Source organism: Lactuca serriola, chromosome 2 (genome assembly GCF_051521515.1).
Source record: "Lactuca serriola cultivar US96UC23 chromosome 2, Lser_US96UC23_V15, whole genome shotgun sequence".
In the NCBI taxonomy this organism is placed as follows: domain Eukaryota; kingdom Viridiplantae; phylum Streptophyta; class Magnoliopsida; order Asterales; family Asteraceae; genus Lactuca; species Lactuca serriola.
In genome coordinates, this window is record NC_136409.1 from 78,324,574 (window position 1) to 78,337,947 (window position 13,374).

The following is a 13,374-nucleotide window of genomic DNA, read 5'->3' on the forward strand; positions in this document are numbered from 1 at the left end:
TCCACTTATATAGTAGTCTTTTCAGGATATGGTCATCTGATCATCAGGAGGTCATTTTACCTCTGTTAATTTATTATTTGTTACAGGTAGATGCTGCTCTTATTGCAACTGGAAGAGCTCCATTCACAGAAGGGCTTGGTCTTGAGAGTGTAAGTGAACTCATCAATACATCTACAAAGATGCATTTCTTAGGGTTTAGGGTTTTAGGATATTTTTGATGATGAAAATACAGAGGGCATTATCGTCTTTTTTGATTTTTATAGGTGAATGTTCAAACACAATGTGGTTTTATTCCTGTTGATGAACGCATGAGAGTGATTGACTCAAAGGGAGAACTGGTATTGACTCAAAATTGACATCAAAATTTTAATTGGATTTTTTTAAGTTTATTTCTTTAAACATAAACTGATAAAATATTGGTCTTTTTGGGTCACTCACTTGTATTGCATTGGTGATGCTAATGGAAAGATGATGCTTGCTCATGCAGCAAGTGCCCAGGGTATTTCATTTCAGGTATCTTAATCATTACTATAGGGAAAATGACATTGTGAATTCCCTTTAATACCCTTATATATAATTGTTTTTTATTAATATAGTTGCTGAACAAGTTTCTGGAAAAGATCAGCACTTACTGACATTTATAACCAACAGGTTGTTGATTTTCTAAGATAATCATTTAGAAAAAGAAAATTTTAATTATTGTAAATCTTTTTTTGTTTCTTTTGCAGAGAGGCATTGTGAACTAGTTAAGTGGTTAGTATCTTATCTAATAAGATGCAATAAACATTAACTTGGTGATTGAATTTTGAAATATGTTTTATTTATTTATGTGATTAGTTGGGACTTTAGGCTATGAGTACAGGGTATGGAAATCCTCAGTTAGAATGTAGTGCAGCTGATGAATGTTCCAAGCTATTGGCTTATGAAGTTATTGGATTAGAAGAGAAGGTATAAATTTACTTAACTAAGTTAAAAATACAATGTCATATCTTTTTTAGATAGTATATTCATAAACAGGTGTCTTTTGTAGGCACTCAGATTGAGGTCAAATGAGCTAAAATTTGAGAGGCAACTGGAGAACATTATCTTATCTTATTCTCTTTTCTCTTAGGTTGATCAACCTTGTCACATGAAACGGGTTTGTTCTAGGGCTCTTATCTTTATTGGCGGTCAATATTTGAAGGTAATTTAAGTTTTAACATATCTTCATTGCTGATCGATATTTGAAAGTATTTTAAGTTTTAGCTTACCTAAATGATTCATATGAGAGTTCATTTCGTTCCTATAAGTTCAACTTGAACACTAAACTGTACAATATTGAGAAAGGGATCTCATCCATGGGGATCTATTTGTTTTAGGTCAAGTAAGTTTCATGTTTTGGATCCAAAGTTAATTGAATATGGTGTTAGATAATAATTAACCATAAAACTAAAGGAAACCGTTTAAACAAATAGATGGATAATGACTTGTAGGGATTGGAGTTGATTCTAGATGCAGTTAATTATAATCTTTATCATGTTGACAATAAATAGATATGGTACTAGTGGTGGTTATCCTTCTCAACAAGGAATCATTAGGGATGCTCAGGTTTCATTCTAGCCATAATCCATTAAAATGATTTTCTTTTTCTTTTTTTTTTTTTTATTTAATTTATTCGAACTCAATCACATACATTTCAACTAGGCTTCTCCAGATCATCTCAGCCAGAGGATAGACATTGACACTTCTCAACTAGTTGCCTTTGGAAGGTCTCTTGGTGGAGCAGTTGGTGTTGTAGTTACCAAAAATAACCTTGACAAGGTATCTTATCTCCATTATAAATTTATCATTTTCATCTATTATTTTTCATATTGAGAAAAATCCAAATGCTTTTTTACATGAACTTTCACTATATCACAGGTTGCTGCATCAATACTAGAGAACACTCTTACATTATTCTTGAAACTACTAAGACCTTTAATTTACACAAAGCGTTGGATTACATGTGAATGTTGTTTATTGACTTAAGTAGTTAATTTAATGATACACATACTTAATATTACTAATAATTCTGCTCTTTTTTCTTATTAGTTCTCATGAAACGTGAGTCAAACCTGTGGGATAATTGATGAAGAAAGGAAGGGAGAGGTATATGTTGAGTTAGTATTCGCTTAATTTTCATTTTGCAAAACAGGTCATTTTTTAATTTTTTTTAGAAGCTTATTCTTCCTGTGTGTAATGGTGATAGCTACAACTTTCATGCTACTGGGAGAGAAGATATAGATGTACGTATATTTTTTAGACTTTTTTTGTCAACTAGAAGGTGATCTGTTACATAAGCACTAAAATCTGTCCCACTTTACTACCCGAGTTGATCAATTTGCATCAACTCTTTTTCATTGATGCTTAAATTATGTTTAGGTAGAGGGAACCTTTCCTAATGGAACAAAGTTAATTACTGTAGATGATCCAGTATCTTGTGAAAATGGAAATCTTGAAATAGCTTTACATGGATATTTTCTTCCACTTCAGCAATCTGTACTTTCATCTTTTCAGATCCATTTTACTTATCTTGGGTGCCAAATTTGACGGATATTTGTAGAAAGTTGTAAGATTCATGGAGAACTAACCTTCGGACATAGATATATAATGCTTAATTCTGGAAGGGAAGCAGTAGTCCTTAAAGTAACTAACAATGGAGATAGACCAATACAGGTGGCTTCCTACTTTCCTTTTCACATTTTAATATTTTTCTCTTATATAATTACTTAAATAAATACTATTTTTACAGGTTGGAAGCCATTACCATTTTATCGAGGTCAATCCAAGTTTAATTTTTGATCAAAGAAAAGCATATGGCATGAGACTAAATATACCCACAAGAACAACTACTAGATTTGAGGTCAAATACTTCACCTTAAGGCACTATATGTTATGTAAATTAAAAATAAATATGCACTTAAGTTTACTTTTCCAGCCAGGGGATGCAAAATCTGTCACTCTTGTAAAAATTGGTGGCATGCAAGTAATGGAATCAATACATGCAATTGCAGACAGCCCTGTCACTGATTCCAATGTCAAAACAGTAATGGAATCAATACGTGCAAGAGGATTCGGCAATTCCAAAGATACTAGTACCAAGTTAAGATATCAAAAGTTGTTTCTTTTGGTATTTCTGTATAAACAATAATTGTGTGTGTTATTTAATTTGCAGTAATGGTATCATTATAGAAGGATCTCCACTAGCATATAAAATTTTGGTTTTGAATGTTTTTTGAATGATACTTTGGTGAACTTTGATTGTTTTGGTATTGTAATGTTTGGTTGTGTCATTATTGATGTTTTTTTGTATAATAATTTGATGATTGTAGTATTTTTTTTTTTGTTTAGAATCATAATAAAAAATGATATTACATGTTTGCAACAGATCAGTGAATTAAAAAAAAAATTAATGTATGAATTTTGCGAGGGATTAGCTATGGAAAAAAAATCATGTCTAAAGTTTGCGTCGGATCAGCGACGGAAAAAAAAATAATTATATGAATTTTGCAAGGGATTAGCTACGGAAAAAAAAAAAAAAAACTGATCACAGAAATTTGCGACAGAATAGCGACGGAATGACTTTATCAAAATTTGTCGCCAATGTCCTGAGTAAATGTATTGAGTGACATTTAGCGACGGATATTCTGTCGCTACATTTGTCGCAAGGAAAAACCGATCTGTCGCTAAAACCCTCGCTGGGAAATTAGCCACATTTAAATTACCTATGGAGTGAATCCGTCGCTGATCCATCGCAAACAACATTTAGCGACAGAATAGCGATGGATTCGTCGTCTCTAAAACCCATGTTTCTAGTAGTGTTGGTGTACTTCTCTAAAGGACCTCTCGTTTGAGCTCTTGCCATCATCAAATGCGATTTCTAGGAGTTTTTCAAAAAACTACAAAGGTTTCTATTTCATTAAATCTCATATAGATGTTTTTATTCATAACATGTTCATGCAATTCGATCCTTGGTGAGTTTTATGTGTTATACATGTTTATTTTGTTCCGTCTCCTATCCTTTAAAGTTTTGAAAACTGTTTACAACAAGACCTAACACATAACAAATGAAGTTTTAGATCTTATAGCCAAATATGGCTGCTTATAAAGTGTCCTACACACCAATTGAAGTTTGTGGTCTTATAGCCAAATGTGGCTTTTTATGATATAATTTGAATAACCATAATATTAATACCAAAGGACAAATATACGAGGTACATTCCAAGTCCCGGTGAATTGTTTACCACTAGCTAGGACGATCCTATATATGGTCCTACTGTTGGCATTATTATCGGTGAAAATGACATCCGAGATAGGGTGTGTAAATACTTCAAATCATAGGGGTATAGGAAGAATTTTCAAAAAAAAAAAATCATTATTTATTGGTGTATAAATATATAACAGCAAGAAGAGAACTAAAGTCGGAACCTTTTAGTGGGAATAGTAGCTAGGTGTAGCCATGGGAAGGCCACCCTGCTGTGACAAGGTTGGCGTCAAGAAAGGCCCATGGACCCCTGAAGAAGACATCATTTTGGTCTCTTACATCCAAGAACATGGTCCTGGAAACTGGAGATCAGTGCCAACAAACACTGGTAAATTAATCATACGTTCTATTATACCCTTTTAGTTTTCATCACAACCATGCAACTTTGAAATGCCAATCTTTCAAACCAAATCACTTCAATATGCATGAAATGCCTCTAGAACTATCAATTTTTCTTTTTACCAAAACATTTTCAGATCTGTTACATGGAGTTTTCTAACATGGGTTCTTGGTTAATACCAAAAATTCAAAAACCTTCATGTACCTTATATATAATTAAATTTTTGTTTTTTTAAATTTTATATACTTAAATGTTAGACGATTTTGGGTTCAAAATTATTAGTTGTGTTTTACTAGCTTTAGTGGAAAAAGTGAAATGTTGCAACTAAATGTTTGATCTTGAATCAATATACAAGGTCTTTTAAGATGCAGCAAGAGTTGCAGACTAAGATGGACTAATTATCTAAGGCCTGGTATTAGAAGGGGCAATTTCACTCCACATGAAGAAGGAATGATAGTGCACCTCCAAGCATTATTGGGTAACAAGTAAGTTTACTCATCACGGGTGATGTTTCTTGCCAAAATAAGTAATAAGTTTGTTAACTTTGTCATTTGATCAACCTAGTATTAGTTGACTCTCATCAACTAAATGCTGACATGGTTTTATGTTTTTTCCTTAATATTTCAAAGAAAAAGTTCAAAAACATGCTAGTTCTTTTCATAAACCTTGCATGGCGTTTGGAATATGCAGATGGGCTGCCATAGCTTCGTATCTTCCCCAAAGAACAGATAACGATATTAAGAATTACTGGAACACTCACTTGAAAAAGAAGATCAAGAGTTTGCAAACATCCTTCGATTCTCAAATGTCGCCATCTGATACGACCACATGCACTACTGTATCTATTCCCAAGGTATCTACAGGCAAAAGCCACCAGAACACGACAATCACAAGCACCAAAAACCCTCATCAATATCCCGACATCTATGCGTCGAGCACACAAAACATCTCAAGATTGTTAGAAGGTTGGATGAGATCATCTTCATCATCGACATTAGAGGAGAAAATTGCAAAGCAAGAAAGGGGGAAAGAATGCTTCGATGGTCTAGGGGAAAGTGTCGACTTTGAATTCGAATCTGTTCTTTCATTCGATAATGGATGCTGGGATAAAATGATGGGTGGTGATTATTACCAGAAGGTTGGGCATGGCTACGACGACAAGGCTGCATGTGTTTTGCATGAGAGGAAGCTTCAGAAACAAGAAAGCTTGAGCAATCCCCCTTTGAATTTCTTTGAAAGATGGCTACTGGATGAAACCGCAAATCAACTTGAAGGAGCCCTAGAGCAGCAAGTAAACTAAGGCTTCTTTTTAGTGTTTTTAATTTTTCTTTCATATTTTTGTTGCTAAATGCTATTCACTCGTTGGTTAGTTTTTATTTTCTTTAATTCTCCTATCCAACTGTACTTAGGTGGTAGAAGAACAAATCTGCCTTAATAAACTCTTTAACTTCAAGTGCTCGTAATAAGATACTTTCAATCTAAAATCTGATATCCATATATGTTTATGTGCACACTTTGTTGAATGTTTAATATCATTTTATCAGTAATTGTGTTTTACTGAAACCCCATAAACGTTAATATACGCATGGTTTTAGTTTGATGCAACCATTATAATTTCCTATTCTAGAATTCAAGTATGATGAGTATGTTCATTGAAATGATTTAATATGAAATGAAGAGAAAGGAGGAAAATATCATATACAAATTAATGAACTATGTGGAATTTAATGTAAATGTATGTAACCGTGAAATGTTGATCACAAGTAAAGTTTAAGAAAAGGTTGGTACACGAGATTGGAGTTGAAGTGTAGGCATGTGACTCTGTGGTACCAAAGAAGCAATTAGTCACAGGTAAAGGTGAAAGCGTTATTCATGTTCTTATATAGCTTTAAATGCTTTCAAATTAATGGTAGATCCCTTTTTAGTTTTAGTTATTAGGGTGCAGGAGTGGTCACCACCAACCCACCAAAAACAGTGTTACTTCTACGCCATATCAGCTTCACACCCAACTCATTACCAACCACATAGAAAATGGTCACCACTTCAAAATATTTATCTTTTTTTTAACATTAAATTAAATAAAAAACAGAATTAATATGAACTTAGAAAATAATAATAATAATAATACAAAAGTATAGAGTGGAATTTGTACATTTTATAAACCAATTTTGAGGAAGAAAATTAGAAAAGAGGTTGTTTCTGCTTTTGACCAAAACTCAAGGGACTAAATCTGACAATTGTTGAAAATGTGTCTCCTTCCTGATCTAAAGGACGTCTCCATTCTTCCATTTCAATAAATGCAACTGTGATTTTTTTAAGGCTGTGGGGAGAGAATGAATTTTTTTTATTTTTTTTAAAATTTATTAAGGAAAGTGATTCGTACACAACAGTTTTTTGTCATACAGAACAATTTATGCATTATAGAGTTTTACAATACAATACTTTAATGTATAAATTGTTGTGTACGGAGAAAAAGTGTTATATACGAATCAATTCTCATTTATTAACTGTAAAATGGTGCCCCAAAACGGATGAAATCAATTTCAACCAATTAAAGTCTTCGTCTTCTTCCGACTCCTCACTTACGCCGCAGCCAAAGCACCGGCCTTTAGGGCGGTGTTCACGCGTCTTGGGACCGCTAAATCAGCATTCACGCGTTTTGAGAAAGCCCCATACCGGGTAGCCTTATGATACTAGATGAGATGTGAAACCCGTGTATTACACGGGGGGATTAAAAAAGTTAAATATAAGGTGTAGACATTAACTATTTTGTAAAATAAAATTTTGAGAAATATAAATGAAATCATGAATAAGTAACTTAATTTATACTAATAAAAAATTATTATCATGTTTTAAAAAATCAGGCTAAAGATGAATATGTAAAAATTAAGTATTTTTTAAAGTAAACTTTCGAAATAAATACAATACATAAAATAAACAACAACCACCATTTATGTAATTTGTCTTAATTAATTTATACTAATAAAACTAATTAATATAAATTCATAAATGAAATTCATTAATATATTAATAGAAATAAGAATTCACAAATTGAAGGTTTACTATATAAATTAATTCATATTAATTATTACGAGGTAGCATTTAATATGTGGAAATTGTATAAAAATGAAAAAAAAAAATACAAAAATGAAAAGTGGAAAAAAAATGTAATTCTAAGAAAATAACATGTGTCAAATTGAATAAGAAGTTGGCATTTGGCAAAATTATATTTATTTATAGGGTAGATAATGGTTGATTAAAAAAATTTTAAATATACGGTGTAAATATTAAATATTTTTTAAAGTAAAACTTTCAATAAATACAAATGAAATGATGAATAATTAAATAATTAAATTCATGCTAATAAAAGAACCATTTACATTTTTTAAATAATTGTGTTGAATCTATATATTATAAAGAAATGATTGACATAAATAATGGTTATAAATCATAAATTTCCAAATACTTCTTATATTGTTAAGTTTACCGTCATTAGCTAAAATTAGTATTTTTAATTCATCTATGTTTTTAGCTTTGGACAATGTAACATATGAGTAAACATTAGTTGTCTAAAAAATAACCCTCACATTCGATAACGACTGTCTTTGATTGTTGTTTATTTTCATCATAAAACATACAGTCAGTGGAAATTGTCTTTTTGAAATGTGAAAAAAAAAATCCTTTTATCCGAAGGCATCAAAAATATTATTGGAATAAACGTATGGCTTCCTATCTTACTTCCGAAAATTATCTTTGCTTCTATAGCATGTTTACCCAATAGCTATAACTCATAGCCTCGTTATTTGTTGTTCATGCTTCTATTTTATGTTTCGACGTAACTTTTATCAATACAATTGTCAATATGTCGAAACATAAAAAAAATAAGAACATACATAAAAATAAGCATGAACACATAAAAAAAATTACGTCGAAACGTATACGAACTCAAATTTCTGTCCATATGTACATAAAAAAATTATAATATTAATAAACGAAAGTTCTAAATTTGCATCGAAACGTTAGCCACTTTCAGTTATACCGATGCATACATAAAGATGAACACATAAAAAATATTTTTTTTATAAACAAACAAAAAGTTATTATATGCGATGCAATTCCTACGAGGGAAGCGTATACAAAATTAAGCATAAAACATAAAAAAAAAATTATATATTGAAACCAAGACAAAGTAAAATGTAATACATTTTTTAAGTTAACAAATTAAATTTATTATATGTAATTATATTTATACGTAGAAAACGTATATAAAATTAAACATAAAAATGTAAAAAAAATTATATTGAAACATAGACAAACTTGAATATAAACCGACATCTACATAAATAAAAAACAAATAAGTTTTTTAAAGTTAATGAACGAAAGTTCTAAATTCATATCAAAACATTGATCACTTTGAATGTATACCGACACATATACAAAAATAACCACATAATAAATAGTTTTTTGGTTAACGAACGAAAATTATTAAAGAAAATCAAATTATATATATATATATATATATATATATATATATATATATATATATATATATATATATCATGGATTTTAAAAACAAAAGTTTAGAAAATAAAGGGTAAAAATAATATTTTACAAATGTCAAAATGAAAAAGTTAAAGTTCCATTTAAATAAGTAAATAGAAGTAAATAGGTAGAAAAGCCACATACTCATAAAAGTAATATATAAAAGATTGCATAAATGGTCTCTATTGTTTACTTATGGTCAGAAACTCAGTCCCCTACCTAAAAACACCAAAAGTAACGGTGTAAGTAAAATTTATAAATCACAAGGACCATGCATGTTAAGATAAGTACCAATGACTGAGTTTTATGAATTTTGGTAAACTACAATGACCATTTATGTAATGTTATCTTAATTAATCTATACTAATAAAATTAATTAATATAATTTTACAAATGAAAACCTATCTATATAAATATACCTTAACTAATATATTAATACAAATAGGAATTTAAAAATGGAAGGTTACTATACATACTAATACACATTAATTAATATATTAATAAAATTAATTAACATGAAGTGACATTTAATAGATAGAATTTAAATAAAAAAGAAAATATATACAAAAATGACAAGTGGAAAAAAATATAAAACTTAAAAACTTACATGTATCAAATTCAATGACAAGTTGACATTTGACAAAAAATAAGTTTATTTATTAGGATAGATTATTATTATTATTATTATTATTATTATTATTATTATTATTATTATTATTATTATTTTGAACGGTTAACACACACTCAAAATCATATTCATGAAGATCACTTTTTAGTTATGCTCACATTTTCTTATACAATTGGCCTTTGGATGATATAAAGAGAACTTTACATCAACTATTGTATAATATTGTTATGATCATTGTTGCGGGGTATGACATAGTACACATTTCCTTTACAATATACCAAATATTATACAATTAACGGGCCTAGCCCAACAGTTATGTTTCACTCACGCAGGCCCAACCCGGAGGGTCTAACCCAAAGGGCCTAGCCCAACTAGCACATAAGCATACAAGCAATAGTAACGAACGCAACAAGCATAAAATGACACCTAGTCTCCTACAATATAGTAAGATGACTCATCGGAATCAAAAAGCTAAAACAAAAATCCTCACAGACACGTAGAATCAGCTACACATGCTACCTAATGCAAACAAAGGTCAAACCTCAGTGTATTACACAAACTCCCAATATTAACTAAAAGTCAAACAAGTCAAAAAGTCAACGGTTAACCAACACCGATGACCATGCCGCGACCAACCCCTGGCTGCGTCATGGTCACTAAATGACAAAATACGACTGGGTCTTGAACCCTAACACCAAAAGGGACTAACTCGAGCAAATCTTGAACCCTAACACCAAAAGGGACCTAAATCTTGAACCCTAACACCAAAAGGGACTAAAATGTCCTAAAAGTCTTTGAATACTTTGAGTTGAGTGCAATCTATCAACTTTATGGGACCATCAGGTCAAGAAATCTTTCTTAACTCGAGCAAAGGTTCTGGAGTTGCTCAACACTCAAAGAATTGTAACATTTGTATTTCAGGTATTGTATTACATGTTTATTGAATTAAAAGAGCTGAGTCTTTTGCCTTTCTACGACATGGAGCATTATTTACCACGACGTGGTGTATTGATTTCCACGTCATGGAACCACCGTGTGCATAAAACCCTCTGTTTCGGGATTTGGGCCCTATATAAGGAATATCAGGGTAGGGTTTTGACCACCCTCAGCCTCCTCCCACATTACTCACTCTTTCACCAAGAAGCAAACTCATTTCTCTCTCTAAACTCGAAATTGAAGGCTATTCTTGAGCATTCTCCTCCAATTTTGGTATGTAACTTCATCCTACACATGATTATCTTACATCCTTTCACTCAAATCATGGATTCCTTACACAAATATCATTATATTTGTTCATAGAATCTTCAAAATCTTCAAGTATCTCCCAAGTGTTCTTGACTTGGAAACTTCTTCTCTTCATCATCAATCCTAAGAGATCACTCAAGGTGAGTTCATACCCTCACATTTTCATGTTTTCTTCAAGTTTTAGTGGGAGAATACAAGTTAAATTATCAAAAACTCAACAAAACTCAAACATCAGCTTTCCACAGAAAAATTGAGTTCCATTCACAGACTGTTTTGACCAAATTGAAATTAAAATATTTCAAAACTGTTTAATATGAAAATAGTTCAGGTTCATACCTTTAAAATGACTATTTGCACATATTCACATGATTTTTTCTACAATTTATGGCGATTTTTACAAAACTGTCTATCACTGTAGCTATGAATTCAGACCAGTCTGTGAAAATGAAAGTTTCACACCATTTAGAGATTTCTAAGAATCATAATAAAATTTATGAAGAAACCAGGCACATTTCTAAAACTCTCAGAGTTTATGGATTCAGTTTTCGACTTCGTATGATTTTTCTGTGATTTTTCCAAAACAGTGCAGAAATGGTAAAAACGAATTAACAGCTTACAACTTTCATAACACTTTTTAACATGTTGAGCAAAGTGTTAATATTTGATGACTTCATATTTTGCATGTGTTTTCTGTTGTGATACAATTATATAATAGAAAATATTCACTGAATTGTAAGAGTCCGCTATTATCACAAATATTACAAGATGAGGCATAATAGACATAGTTATGTTTTTGCTATACATTCTACTTACATGGAAAAGGTTTACTATACGTTACAAACATTTTGATAAACTATAATAGGTGTAGTTTATGTTTCATATACATTACAAACAATCATGATAAACTACTATAGGTATAGTTTATGTTTCATGTACATTATAAACAATTATGATAAACTATAGTAAGTATAGTTTATGTTTCATATACATTACAAACAATTATGTTAAACTATAATAGGTATAGTTTATGTTTCATTTACATCACACCACGAAAGGGTTCATTCCTACAAAAAGGGGTTTTCAGTTCACTTCACGTAAATCTGTTAATGAAATAAATTTGTGAGAAATTCGCTTCGCATTACTTCTAAAGTAGCGCATTAAAATTATTGTAATTGTAACCAGAGTCTCTTGTAGGGAGAGCATGATAGTTGTGTATAGATCTATATTGGGTCTGACAAACCCGCACCCAAGCTGCTTGGAACTGCTCGGCCGGCAAGCCAGGGGTGACAAGTGTCATTAACATTGTGACGCCTGAAGAATGTCGTATACAACGCCGACTGGGTCATAGCATGGTTATTATAACTCACATGGGGTATTAACAAAACATAAGATTTACGGGATTTTCTTTCAATTATATAAGTTTATGTCGATTTAAACTTGCATGAATTACTTTACATATGGAAAATACATGTACATTTTTTGTCTTGGCATTTAAGACTACGATACATTTTAAAAATGAAAATATTGGATTTTTCTGGATTAAACAATACTTTTACAAATAAAGGATTTCAACATTTCATTCAAAAGCTTATGAACTCACCAACTTAATTGTTGACACTCTTTCAAAACTACTTGTATTCTCAGGAAACCAGTAAAACAAGAAATCAGTGGCTTTTGAGGATAGGACGCTAAGGCGTCAAACATTTCATTTTTGTCAACATAATGTAATTGATTTACAAACATGTAAACTTATACTATGGTGTAACTTTTTCAATTATATTTATGTTGTTTGTGTTTGCTATGGTCACTATTATACTCGTTGTTATGATACTGTACATGACGTTCTCCACCCCCCGACGTTTCCGCCATCATTAGTTTGGGGGTCTGACAGATTGGTATCAAAGCATTGTTTATAGTGAACTTAGTATATCAAACCATATAAGATATACAAACTATAAACACAATGGGACTAAGACTCTCTGACTAAACCATTTCCATACAATTATAGTTTTTAAAAATAAAATATTTTTTATAAAAAGTATAAGTACATGCATGCATATCGGTATAGTGGCACACCTAGGTAAAATTCACGAAAAATAAAAATGGATGAGTTGTACACTAACATTATGCCTTGGGATAGGTAATCAAGTCTAGGAGGAATATAGACTGATTAACTATATTCGTCCAATAAGTGACTAGCATATGTCGGGGGATAGTTGTAGTGGACAACAAGTCTATTAACCAACCAACACTCATACAGGAACTTCAACTAGAGTCAAACAAAATGTTTAAAATACTAAAGGAATATTTTATGTTACTAAAAGTACAATATATCTA

At 31.0% G+C, this 13,374-nt stretch overlaps 1 protein-coding gene and 2 long non-coding RNA genes across 3 annotated transcripts; all 3 read left to right on the plus strand.

Annotated features, from left to right (window-relative positions):
- Positions 1-271: 271 nt before the first annotated feature.
- LOC145090346 (uncharacterized) lies at positions 272-920 on the plus strand. Its single transcript, XR_013701504.1, has 4 exons — positions 272-513; positions 597-651; positions 729-753; positions 838-920. It is a non-coding gene; the product is annotated as an uncharacterized LOC145090346 (long non-coding RNA).
- Positions 921-1,530: 610 nt separating this feature from the next.
- LOC145090347 (uncharacterized) lies at positions 1,531-2,881 on the plus strand. Its single transcript, XR_013701505.1, has 5 exons — positions 1,531-1,587; positions 1,684-1,800; positions 2,071-2,127; positions 2,536-2,694; positions 2,771-2,881. It is a non-coding gene; the product is annotated as an uncharacterized LOC145090347 (long non-coding RNA).
- A 1,540-nt stretch (positions 2,882-4,421) lies between these two features.
- On the plus strand, positions 4,422-6,106 carry LOC145086436 (transcription factor MYB60-like). The gene is made up of 3 exons (XM_079024195.1): positions 4,422-4,610; positions 4,978-5,107; positions 5,313-6,106. Exons 1-3 carry the CDS (start codon positions 4,478-4,480, stop codon positions 5,920-5,922), a joined length of 873 nt encoding a protein of 290 aa, XP_078880321.1. The 5' UTR covers positions 4,422-4,477; the 3' UTR covers positions 5,923-6,106.
- The last annotated feature ends 7,268 nt before the right edge of the window (positions 6,107-13,374 follow it).